General features: G+C 39.0%; 1 protein-coding gene across 4 annotated transcripts in view; it reads right to left on the minus strand.

The window, feature by feature from the left end:
- CAPRIN1 (cell cycle associated protein 1) overlaps positions 1 to 13,219 on the minus strand; it is a 44,690-nt gene that overhangs the window by 15,574 nt on the left and 15,897 nt on the right. For all 4 annotated transcript variants that reach the window (XM_081934082.1, XM_081934083.1, XM_081934080.1 and 1 more), the window contains exons 3-9: positions 12,510 to 12,572; positions 7,578 to 7,664; positions 4,646 to 4,884; positions 4,444 to 4,526; positions 1,687 to 1,824; positions 627 to 679; positions 456 to 542 (exon numbers count right to left, since the gene is read on the minus strand). In XM_081934082.1, coding sequence (XP_081790208.1) covers positions 456 to 542; positions 627 to 679; positions 1,687 to 1,824; positions 4,444 to 4,526; positions 4,646 to 4,884; positions 7,578 to 7,664; positions 12,510 to 12,572 — 750 coding nt within the window. The remainder of the gene's footprint in view (positions 1 to 455; positions 543 to 626; positions 680 to 1,686; positions 1,825 to 4,443; positions 4,527 to 4,645; positions 4,885 to 7,577; positions 7,665 to 12,509; positions 12,573 to 13,219) is intronic.

Here is a 13,219-nt window from a genome sequence, read left to right on the forward strand (position 1 = left end):
GTTGCCAGGGAGAGTGCATAAAATAGCTGGTAAGCACTGTACAAGTACAGCCAACCTCAATAAGAATACATGAGGGTGTGCAGGTGACTAGCATGACACAATTGCAGAGGGACAAGAGGAGACTGCACAGTTGAGAGACTTACCAAAGTCTCCTTGCCATTTCCCCATTGACTTTGCTTGTTGGGAGCCTCAAAATTCTGATCATGCAAGTAGAAGGCAACTATTCCAAGTATGAGTTGGTTGCCAAGCACCCACTTGTTCAGCACTGTTGCAACTTTCAATAGTTGCTGAACAAGTTGTAACCTGAGGACCCCTATATTTGGAGAAAATATTCATTCCTGTCAAATGATTTTTTTGAAAAGGTTCAAGATTAATTATTCTATTTCAATTATAGTTATAAGTTATGAAAGGATTATAACTTACTGAAATTTTATAAAAAATATGTAACAATTTACCTCAACAGTTTCAACTGTCCATTCATCTACTTGTTCCTTTTCATTATTGCTGAACTGAGCCTCTGCCATGAACTGTCTGTTTACATACTAAAATAAAAATGAAAGAATATAACAATAAACCAACAACATTCATTCTAGAAAGGTGACTACAGTATTTCTACTAAAGAGTACCTCTGTTGATTCAACTTCACTTGGTTCAGTGTATTCTTCTGTTGGTTCTGGCTCTGTGAGGAAAATACACTCTTTACATAAAGCTTTCTTAAAATGAATTTTATATTAATAATATTTAATTGTTAAACTTCTATGCCTGATTTTCAATAATTACGGATAGCTCCAACAATCAAATAAATTACAATCAAATAAAAAATAGGAAAAATATTCTTATTCATCTATGTTAGCTATGAAGTAAAATTATAACTACTGTTTATTTCAATCGACAAAATATAGGCATTAACATCTGAGATATTTCATTATTAATAGCTCTCTTGAACTGTATGTTTAAAAATTTTTGCCCTTCTCAAAATATTAAGTAGCTGGAACATGACTGTGTAATTCATTAATCTTCTTTTGTGCCCCTATTCCCCACCCCTAGGAACTGGCAAGCAAAACATTTCAGCTCATTTTGTGGGTTGTGGAAATTTGAACAAGTAAAATAGCCCTGAATTAAGGATCCATCCCATCCGTTAACATCTCTCAAACCTGTTTCTCCTTATTGGAGGAAAGGGCAAAATTGATAACTCATATCTGAGAAACTAGGTTCCCATTTTATATATTAACCCTTGAATAAACAATAGTCTAAAAATTCTGACTTCTCCTTGTGACTTCTTCACTAAACATATACCCTTGTAAATTCAGAAGCTAACACTACCACATTTCTTTTTTTTTAAGATACAACACCTGACTTCATAGATTTCTGTGGTTTGATTTACTAGCCTAGTTTTTAAAGGCTGGCCAATGTGACATTCATGTGATCAATTTACTTTGTATGGAAATAAATGTGAAAACAATTTAAAAATCAACTTCTAAGTGTGTAGTGTGAGTATAGCCTTTTATATACTATATAGTGTAGTAAGTAAACTGCAGTTAACAAATAAGTACCCACAAGGTTTCAAAAGTTCTACAAATCTATCGTATGTATTATATATTTTAACTCAGAAATAACTCCCACTGAGCAAAGTGGGATTCTTCAATTAACATAATTAGGATCAGACTCAATTATTTATTTAGTTACCAGTTTCTGTCACAGAATCTTCAACTGTGGGTGCAGATGCTGTCTCCTCTTCTTCACAAAGTCCATTTTGATGGTTGTGAGTACTGTCAAAATAACTTGTTTGAAGAACGCGTTCAACAATTTCTTTTAGGGCTTTATCTGTCACCATGAAAACATCACTTTTTAATTGTGTCATTTGCCAAATATCTTTATATTAATTACAGGAGAGAAACTATCATTGTTTCAATTATTCCATATTTTAAAAAGTGTTTCAGTTTGAAAAATTGTTTCTATTCACAGAAGTATATTAAAATACATATATATTTGTTGTAATATAAACCGAAATGCATTTTGACTTATTATTTTCAAGATTACCATATTTTTCGGAGTATAAGATGCATCAGAGTGTAAGATGCACCAAGGTTTTGAAGAGGCAAATTAAAAAAAAAAAGTTTTTGCACTCTGCAGACCAGTGGTGGGTTCCTCCCGGATCGCACCGGATCGCGCGCGCTCCCTTTCAGCGCTCCACCTGGCTTGCGCGCTCCCTTTCAGCGCTCCACCTGGCTTGCGCGCTCCCTTTCAGCGCTCCACCTGGCTTGCGCGCTCCCTTTCAGCGCTCTACCTGGCTCTCGCGCTCCCTTCCGGCGCTGAAACCGGAAGTACAGTTTGCCCGGCCCTGGCGAAGCAACGACGCCTGTCTGCGCTCCACCAGCTCGGCTGGGAATGGAGATGTTTCCTCAGCGGAGCGGAGCGCCTGAAAAGTCTTTTCAGGCGCTCCGCTCCGCTGAGGAAACATCTCCGTTCCCAGCCGAGCTGGTGGAGCGCAGGCAGGCGTCGTTGCTTCGCCAGGGGCGGGGCAAGACTGTACTTCCGGTTTCAGCGCCGGAAGGGAGCGCGAGAGCCAGGTGGAGCGCTGAAAGGGAGCGCGCAAGCCAGGTGGAGCGCTGAAAGGGAGCGCGCAAGCCAGGTGGAGCGCTGAAAGGGAGCGCGCGCGATCCGGTGCGATCCAGCAGGAACCCACCACTGCTGCAGACCTCCCAAAAACGGCCCATTTTTCGTCAAAAGTCCATGAATAGCCTTTAGGAAGCTTGCAGAGTGCTCCTGGGGGCTAGGGGCCAAAGATGAGCAAAAAATTGCCTGTTTCTTGCAAAAACAGGCCCGTTTTTTTTTATCAAAAAAAGGGCACACATAGCCTTTAGGAGGGCCGGGGGGGGGGGCAAAAAATGGCCTGGTTTTCGCTCATTTTTGCCCTCCCCAGCCGCCAGGAGCACTCTGGAAGCCTCCTAAAGGCTATGCACGACCATTTTTGCAAAGGGGGCGGGGTTTCAGGAGGCCAAAAATACTGTATTCAGTGAATAAGACACACCCAGATTTTCAGCCTCTTTTTTGGAGGAAAAAGGTGTGTCTTACACTCCGAAAAATACGGTATATATTATACATATAATATTGTATAAATGGAAAATACACAGCATCATAAAATATTGATTTGCCTTTTAAAAGTTCTATAAAATTATTAACAAGAACAACTTGCTGTTGTTGATACTTTTAACAAGGAAAAAAAAAACATTTTACTGGGCAGGCTTACTCTATAGAGCCGTAATGGCGAACCTGTGGCACGTGAGTCATTGCCCTGTCAGCTCCAGTGTGCATGTGACTTCCAGTTTGGTCGTAAGGACATTTTTCATCCTCCAGAAGGCAAAAAACAGCACTACTGCACTTCCGCTTTAGCCGTAGGGCTGTGTTTTGTCCTCTGGAGCCTTCAGGGAAGCCTCCAGGGAAACAACCCTACGAGCAAACCGGAATTCCATTCCTGAACTTCCAGTTTGCCTGTAGAGCCGGGGGGGGGGGGGGGTTGCGCTCCGGAGGCTTTAGGGAATCTCCGAAGGGCCTGCAGGGGGGCAGGGGAGGATGTTTTCTCCCTCCCCAAGCTCCTAGAAAGCCTCTGGAGCCTGGGGAGGGCAAAAAAAGCACAGCAAAAGCGGGGGGGGGGAGTACTGGTCATGCATGCATGCACGCTGGTATTTAATACAAAACAGCTACTTGAAGATCAAAGCCCAAGGTACATATTGTTTCGCTGAAGATTTTAAGTCCTCTAAAAGGAGCATATTGAGATAAATGATCATGGAAGTGGTCCAAATATAAAATATGCAATGAATATAGCATTTACCACAAATTAGATGTCTTCCTTTATAGAAGAGATTTTTTTAAAAAAAAATCTTGTAATATCCTATATGAGATTAATCAGGCTGTGCATCTTCTAGTCATCACAGAGAAACTCTGGGTGGCGTACGATTAAAAAATGTTAAAATGTAAGAACAGTATAGGAAATTTATACTGTGCCCGATTCCAGAGGTGGGTTTTACTACCGGTTCGCTTCGCACATGTTAAGACGCTGAGCTTGTGGATCAGAAGGTCGGCAGTTCAGTGGTTCCAATCCCTAGCGCCGCCTAACAGAGTTAGCTCCCGTTACTTGTCCCAGTTTCTGCCAACCTAGTTTAAAAGCACGTAAAAAAATAGGGACCACTCTGGTGGGAAGGTAACATTTAGTCATGCTGGTGACATGACCAGGGAGATATCTTCGGACAGCGCTGGCTCTTCATCTTTGAAATGAGATGAGCACCGCCCCTAGAGTCGGAAACAACTAGCACATTTGTGCAAGGAGAACCTTTACCTATGTCTCCTTTGTTGGTATTAAACCATAAGTACTGCAAATTATAAAGAATCACCCTAAATATTTTAAATGTTATCATTTGAAATCATAAGAATAAAAATACTTACATGTTGTTCCGCATACAGGTTTTTCCTTCCCTTCCAGTAGATCCCACAAATGAATGGATGCCTGTTCATATTGTTCATTCAACCTTCAAAAAAAGAAATTAACAGGAATGTAACGTTACCTGAAAAGTTTAATTTTGCCAAAAAAATAATTACATCACAATTACAATTCTGAATTATTTTGGCTTCATATTCAATCATATACCTTATGTTCATGTCACGTTCAGGTTCAACCAGCTTGTAAAACTCGTCAAGTGTGGACAGTTCTGTTTCTGTTAATATAGATACCCCATTTGTTCCTTGTTTTAGGTCACTGCGCACTTCATCATCACCCAACTTGTCCAAAATATACTGCAATTCAAGTACTGTCTTTAAACGTTTTTGTTCAGTTTCTTCTCTCATTAACTGTTCCCGTCGGGCTGTCTTCTTTATTGTTTTTTGAATCTGGTAAAAAATATGTTTGCTTAAGAAGTGTTTTAAATAGTAAACAAATTTAATGGCTTCTACATATTAAAAATCTTAAGCATCTTAACAGGACAAATCTTACTTTAAAAATATTTCAAATATTCTCAGTGTTTCCTGAAAAGTTTCTGAGAAGATAATAGCTAAAGGCTTCATAAGATTTTCCTGCTCCCTGCACTATTTAACTAAATTTATTTATTTAACAAATATATTTAATGCCCATCTAAGCAAGGAATTCTGGGATACAAGCAGAAATAAAACATAATCAAATTATACAATTTCCATACAAACTAATCATTTCAAAAGAAATTGAACCAAAGAATCTAAAATTATATCAATGTATCAAACCATACGTGCATCAGAGACCCATTAATATCCTGGGCCCATTGCTAGGGGGAAGAGCCAGTTTTTCAATCTTCTGAAAAGCTAATATGACCAGGGTTGTTTAAATCTGGGGTGGGAGAATGGAAAGGAAGCTATTCCACAAGATAGGCCCCATTTCCTAGAATCCATCAGGTGACAATTCTTCACCACTGAGAGTCTGAGCATGCTCACTCTGCCAGATCTAGAGGAAAGGGCAGAAATCATTAGGAATAGGAAGTCCCATAAGTAAACTGGCTCAATGACATCTAGAGCTTTAAAGGTGACAACCAACATTCCTCTTTAAGGCATAATTAATTGTAATTAGTCTTCTCCATACTAGCTCCATATTCTACCAGCACCAGCAGCTACTTCTTTCACATCCCTTTTTTCAGTGTTGTTTTATGAAACATTTCAGCATTACACATCATAAATGAAATCAGAATTCTTGATTTTATATTTTCTATTGCATTTTTTAATTCAATGTCCCAAAATTACACATAATACGTCCTGCTGCAGCTATCTTCAGTTTCTGAGAAATTTATCTCTATAGTTAGAATACTGAATAAGGCACAATAGGGAATTGCTAGGTGGAAGAAACGATATAGAATGGATCTTTCCAGTTAATTTATTATCCGTTTTTTCAAAAAAAATCAATAATATCAAACACTGAATCTCAATGTCACATAAAACATCCCCAGTAGACACGGTTTTGTCTTTTGAACATATTCACGCCAAGAAAGTTCACCATTTCTCTAGATAACTAGTTGCACTGAACATTTGTTCATGGTGTAATAATTATTTAGAGGACTTTTCTTCATAATTCCCACAAACATGTAAGTCCTTGGATTAAATAAAATCATGGTGTAATACAATCACTTGTGCTCTGGGACAGGGAACATTACTAATTCTAATTAATTGAAAAATTCCTGCCTCTCTTCAAAATCTAAAATTAAAAAGACCTGAAATAATAGATGTTTATAACTCTGTGATTTTGTGCTACTGGGCATGTGAGAAATTGTAAGAGTCAATCTTTGTTCATGTTTATTATGCTTTTTGAATACCATCTTCTCTCATCATATGTCAATGCTGATTATCACTATAAACATTAGTTACACAGAGAAAGATATTTATATTTTTGGAACTTGAGGGCTGAAGCAATTCTTCCATCCACTCAATCTCCTAATTTACTTAGCATTGTTTTCATGGTGCTCAAATCAAGTTATTGTTTCACAGATAGTTATTTTCTATTTAGACCAGGGGTATTAAGCTCAAGGCCCATGGGCCACATCCAGCCCAGAGTGCTTAAATCTGGTCAATGTGGCCGACCTGTACACAGCGAAGGACTGGCCCACGTGGCCCTCCCAAGCTCCATTTTCGCTGGCAGAGGGTTGCAGGAGGCCGTCGTAGCTGAAAACAAAGTTCGGGAGCCTGTTTTCGCTGATAGAACACTCGAGCCACCACAGGCCCTGACATGAGTGACATCGAGCTGGCCATACCCACCTGGCTACACCCATCCCACCCCCCAAGGTCAAACACAACCCTGAATGAAATCGAGTTTGACACCCCTGATTTAGACTATGCCTGAAGTATTCAAAAATTATTTTTGAATACATTTAACATTAAACCAAATAAATGCTTTGTTTTGAATCTAGGACAAAGAATTGTGTTCATCAGATTCTAGGAGGCACAGAGTTTAATAAAACCATTCATTCAGAAAGTTTTGTTGTTCCAGCTTTCAAATGAAACAAAATCCAAATGGGTAAAGTTGATGAGGATTGCACCCCTCTCTTCCTTATATAATTTCCAACACAGCATATTTCAACAGCTGTTTAACCTACATCTTCCCAATGCCTTCACTCCTCCCTATCAACATTCCAACATGAAATACCTCATCGTATCCTCACTCCCAAGCTTTCCTGTACTTTCCCTTCAAACACCATTTCAATGCCACAGCACTTAATATCCTATCAACACTCTGAATGTTCTCTTCTTTTCTTCTCTGCTATCAATGTCCTGGAATTCCCCTTGAAAAGATTAAAACAGTCCTATTTTCTTACATGCACAGATTAATATAATGTCTTTTTCCATGCATAAAAAAGAACACATAAAATACCCAAGTTTCAGTTAGGAACAGACTACTGCAAACTGAAGTGGAAACCTGCACATCCATCAAAGAATCTGGGACAAGATGTATTCAGATTCATAAACACAAGAAAACTCACGTAATTAAACACACACACACACACACGTTAACATAAATCTTATTTTTTCCATACCTAAACTATTCTGAACCATCTACTCTCTTTACTTACATCTTGACTTAGAGCCATGAAACTCCTCTGCAATTCCTTGGCAAATTCCAGATTATTACTGACTTCCTGGTGCTTTGACACAGCATCCTAAAGCAGAAGACAAAATTGATTTGGTCTCTTTAATAGTACAAAAACTTGTATTTGTATTTCACATATGTTTCTATTAAGGCTTGGTTAAATCTGACAAGTATTTTACTTTCTATAGATGTAGCAAAATAGATACACTTTTTACAGAAAGTTTTGAAAAGAAAGCAATTTCTAAACAGGAATAGTTCCTGGCAGTCCAGAATTTAAAATTTATTCCACTTTCACCAACCCCCAAAGTTATCAGGTTCCTTAAATCTTCAAATAAGTAAAGTATGTCCAAAAATAAATCTGAGCAATCAAAAATGATTGGTAGAAATTTTCAATTGATGCATTGGACCATCTTTATATTGCCAAACATCATTTGTTATCCAGAACACTAATGAAGTATTAGTCTTTAACTGTTTTTTTAAAACACACACTGACATTTGTCACAACATTAGGAAGAACCTTCAAGATTCCTACTTCTTGACTGTGAAGACATGGCCAGCAACGGATTTGCCCAGAGAATCTCCTCTCTGGACGGTCATTTTTCCAACTCAACAACAGAGGGAACAAACTTTCTTTTGTCTACTTTACTCTCCAGTTAAGGAAAGTCCCAGAATTATCCCTTAAGATCATTCAATAACAGCAACAGTCTGCAAGCAATTTTAGAAGCCTGGCTTCCAAAATAACTGGTGAGCAGAAGCTGGGAGGTGGGTCGAAATCACATCATTGTTGGACAAAACAGTTGCTTTGGAATTTATTTTTCAAATGGACAATAATCTGTGCCCTTCATTTCTTAAGCAATTTATGAGACTATTAGCTTTACTAGTTAGAAGACGCTCTCCTTAGATACAGCCTATCACTCCTTTTTGAAGCTCTGACTGCCATTTTTGAGACTTCTTTATTGTTAGACAACAAGGAAGAGGATTGTTAGAGACAGTCAAAATAAGGAAGCATGGAACATTTTTTTCTCTTGAAATATAAGAATAAAAGTTGTGATTGTAATCTACTACTTTTAAAATAATTTGTATCCCTATATTGTTTTGTTGTGAGTGGTTGAAATTTGCCGATTTTTATGAAGTCTGATTGGTTAGGAAAAAGAAAAATAAATAAATAAATTTAATTCTGAACTGAAGTCTGTTACTAAGGAATCCTTTAACAGTCAATAGAGAATATCACCCTGTTTGTAAAACAGCCAAAATTTATTAATTATACAGAGGCTATTAAAAAATAACAAGAGATACAATTAGGTGTAGAAAATTATCAACCCACTGTGTCAACTTTACAAATAATACTGGACAATGCAAATAACCTAACTGTACCTTCAGAATATAAATCTGACATCAGCTTTTCTTATAATGATGGTTTGAGTAAAACCCTCCTAGTGCAACTGAAACAAAAGTATCAAGTAAATTCACAACTCTCAAGAGGTCAAGTCTGGGACTTTTGCTTTATGGATACTAACAAAGTCAAGAATTCTTTGAGGAACAAAGATATAATAGCCATTTTAGCGAAGGAAACTTTAATCTGGGAAGACTTACTTCAGACTCTTTGAGACTTTTTTTAATGGATATAAATAAAGCTGAGATCTCTGTCAAGAAAAGAAACTTGACAGACTCTCCTGAGAAAAAAAAATACTTTATTCTATGAAGACAAGCTGGAGGGAGTGACTTAAATTTAATGTCTTAATTAGTTAGGATTTTTAAAAGTTTGATATATGTATTGAAAGAAAGTTTTCTATTAGTTTTGTATGTATAAAATGAGTATGTAAATGCATGTCCTCTGTTTTTTTTAAGTAGTGCTGAATAATTTCCAAGCTTCATAAAATACTATTGACAACCGTATTTTTTAGAATATAAAACGCTCCGAATTATAAGATGCACCTAGCTTTAGGGGAGGAAAACAAGAGGAAAAAATCTGTCTCCGCTTCCCAGCAATTTGCCTCCTTGCAACAAACAGCAAAAATTACAGACGATATACACTGTTTGATGTTACATTTCAGACTATACTTGTACAGATGCTGTTAAACTTTACGTGGCTTTCTGGAAGTATAGCTATTCTCTGCTATTTAAAAGAAGATACAATAGCACTGGGTCTCTTCAGATTTATTTTAAAAGCATCTTCATTTTGTTAAGTTGTCTAGAATAATAAAGCAGCCTTAAAAAAATAAGTCTAATAATTTGAATATTCTATAGGCCTGTGATGGCGAACCTATGCACGTATGTCACAGGTAGCACGCAGAGCCATTTGTTAGGGCACATGACGCATTGCCCTGTCAGCTCCAGCACGCATGCGCACGCTGGCCAGCTGACTTCAGCCTTCTTTTTTGGCCATTTTTCACACTCCAGAGGCTTCCCTGAACCTTCCGGAGGGCAAAAAACAACCCAACGCGCAAACCGAAGGTTCGGGAATGGACTTCTGGTTTGTGCATTGGCCATTTTTCTCCCTCCAGAGGCTTCCAGGAAGCCTCCAGAGGGCCTCGAGGGGGGTGAGGAGGCCGTTTTTGCCCTCGCCAGGCTCCTAGAAAGCCTCTGGAGCCTGGGGAGGGCAGAAAATGGGTCCATCATGAGCCAAAAGGGGAGGGAGGGTGAGGGTTGCGCACATAGAATTATGGGTGTGGGCACGCCCATGCATGATCCCCCTGCGCGCCCCCTGCTTTTAGCATGCGATGGGGAAAAGGTTAGCCATTACTGTTATAGGCATTTATAGTTATTGACTTACCTCCTTACAGCAAACAGCCTGATTAGCACAAGAAAAAAACAATCTACCTCCCAGCAATTTGCTTCTGCAGCAAACAGTAAGTTTCACTTTCAATTTCAGCAGGGACCTCCAGATCATCATCTATTTCAGGCTGCAGGGATTGCCATACCCTATTGCAGGCTCTGCAAGCTCCGTTTTCTCCATTTGTACAAGGAGGTAAATTGCTGGGAGGCAGAGCCAAAGGGTGGGGGTCGGTGGGTGGGTGGAGCTACATTCGGTATATAAGACGCACCCAAATTTTCACTCTCTTTTAGGGGGGGAAGGTGCATCTTATACTCCGAAAATTACGGTAGGTTTGAAAATAAGAGAAGAAAAAGATTGATTCCATGAGGATAAACTGGAAAAGAGATATTCTAATTTAATTAGGTAAATGGAGTTAATTGGATTTATATTGGTGTGATATAGATAATTGAATGGAAGTTCTAATATAGTATTCTTTTGGGTTCTGGGTTTAAAATGAAGGGGTTTCTCTTTTCTCCTTTATATATAGTACCTGAGTACTTATTAGAATTAGTAAAATACCAACATTTTAAAAAGTGTTTTCTTCCTTTAAAGTTAAAAAATGATATATTATTCCCAGCAAAGAGAAGCAGAGATTGTTAAACTGATTTTTTTTTATTCAAAAGAAGAGAATATATTTAACTGTTTCTATTTTGCATTTTGTGCTTGCAATGAAAAAATAATGAAACTTTGATTTTGTTTTTGTTAACTAGATAGGCTTGCTGTTATAGAAATGGCTTGGACATACTGTTGTGTAAAAGCAAAAAGTTGTGCTTGTAATGTTATCTTCTACTGTGCTAAAGAGAGTTGGAAGTTGGTGCCTTTTTCTTTCCTTTTCTCCCTTTACACTATATCTTTTTTCTCTTCCTTCCCTCTTTTCTTAGTTTTTCACAACATTTTTTCTTTGTATTTTATACTTGATAAACTGATAAAATTTAATAATATTTTAAAAAATCTACTTCTTGAACACATTCAATCAAGCAGTTTCTTTGCCTTAATTTGCAACATTTTTTGCCTTACAAATAGCAATAGCACTTAGACTATATACCACTTCACTGTGCTTTATAGACTTCTCTAAGTGGTTTAGAGTTAGCATATTGCCCGCAACAATCTGAGTCCTCATTTTACCAACCACAGAAGGATGGAAGGCTGAGTCAACCTTGAGCTGGTGAGACTCGAACTGCTAAACTGTAGGCAGATAGCAGTCAGCAGAAGTAGCCTGGCAGTTTGTGCATTCTAACCATTGCGCCACCACGTCTCAAATAACAGGGAAAGCATATATATGATTCTGCACATAATGAAAAAAATACAATTGTAAGGGCCAATTATTCACCACACTGCAGCAGCTACAATAAAATTAGAGAATATGGTCTAAAGCAGTGATGGCGAACCTATGGCATGTGTTCCACAGATGGCACGTTGTCAGGGCAAGCGAGGCGCTGCCCTGTCAGCTGGCCAGCGCGGATGTGCGCGCTGGCCAGCTGAATTCACCCTTTTTTAAAGCCATTTTTCGCCCTCCCCAGGCTCCAGAGGCTTTATAGGAGCCTGGGGAGGGCGAAAAGAGCTTCTCCCCACCCCCCGGGAGGCCCTCATGAGCTTCCCTGAAACCTCCGGAATGCAAAAAACCGGCCCTACGGGCAAACCGGAGATTCAGGAACAGACTTCCTGTTTGCTCGGAGGGTCATTTTGACTGCTCCCGAGGCTTCAGGGAAGCCTCCTGAAGGTCCCTGAAGCCTTCGGAGTGCTCAAAACGACCCTCCGAGCAAACCGGAAGTTGTTTTGACTGCTCTCGAGGCTTCAGAGAAGCCTCCTGAAGGTCCCTGAAGCCTCTGGAGGGCTTCTGGGAGGGCGGGGGAAGGCTGTTTTTGCCCTCCCCATGCTCCTATAAAGCCTCTGGAGCCTGGGGAGGGCAAAAAAAGCATGCAAAAATGGGGGGGTCGTGCCTATAGGTTGCGCATTGCATTAGGGGTGCGGCATGCCTGCACACGACCCCCCTGCCCTCCCCCAACTTATGGCACACAAGACAAAAAAGGTTTGCCATCACTGGTCTAAAGTTTTAAAAATCTTTACAAAATTACAGGAAATTATCAATAAAATATGTACCAGCTGATCTTGGTTAAGGCGTTCTCCTCTGTTCATTCGATCTTGATAATCATCAAGTTTGCCCTGTAAACACGATAAAAATTTACAATTAAAAACTGTAAGCAAATTTAATAGAATTAAATACAATTTACAATTAAAATTTACAATTAAAAACTGTAAGCAGGTTTAATAGAATTAATGAAAATGTCTTCCATCAGAAAATAAAAGTCGTTTTCTCTCTCTTTCTATTTAGAAGGAGAAAGCACAAGAAATTATATTAAAACGTAGGAGAAAGGCAAAATTAGTTACCGTATTTTTCGGAGTATAAGAGCTCCCTCCCCAAAAAAGTGGGTGAAAATGTCTCTGCGTCTTATACTCCGAATATTGTGGCAGGGGCATGGGTGTATCACCTGTTGTAGAACAGGCACCGACGGCGAATGGAGCGCGCCAAACCGGGGGGGGGATGGGCAGCGATGAACAGGCAGCGACAAACAGGCCAGATGAATACCAGATGGGTGATGGGAGGCAGAGGCAGATTTCCCCCCCCCTTGTTTTCCTCCCCAAAGGTAGGTGTGTCTTATAGTCCAGAGTGTCTTATAGTCCGGAGTGTCTTAATAGTTCAAAAGAATATTGCTACGCATTTACATTATTTACATTACATATGGACTGTTTAATCTCTTTAAAGAAACCAAGAAAAATAGCAAAAATGAATCATGCATATTTAGATGGGC

Source organism: Natrix helvetica (genome assembly GCF_964273705.1).
Source record: "Natrix helvetica genome assembly, chromosome: 1".
NCBI lineage: Eukaryota > Metazoa > Chordata > Lepidosauria > Squamata > Natricidae > Natrix > Natrix helvetica.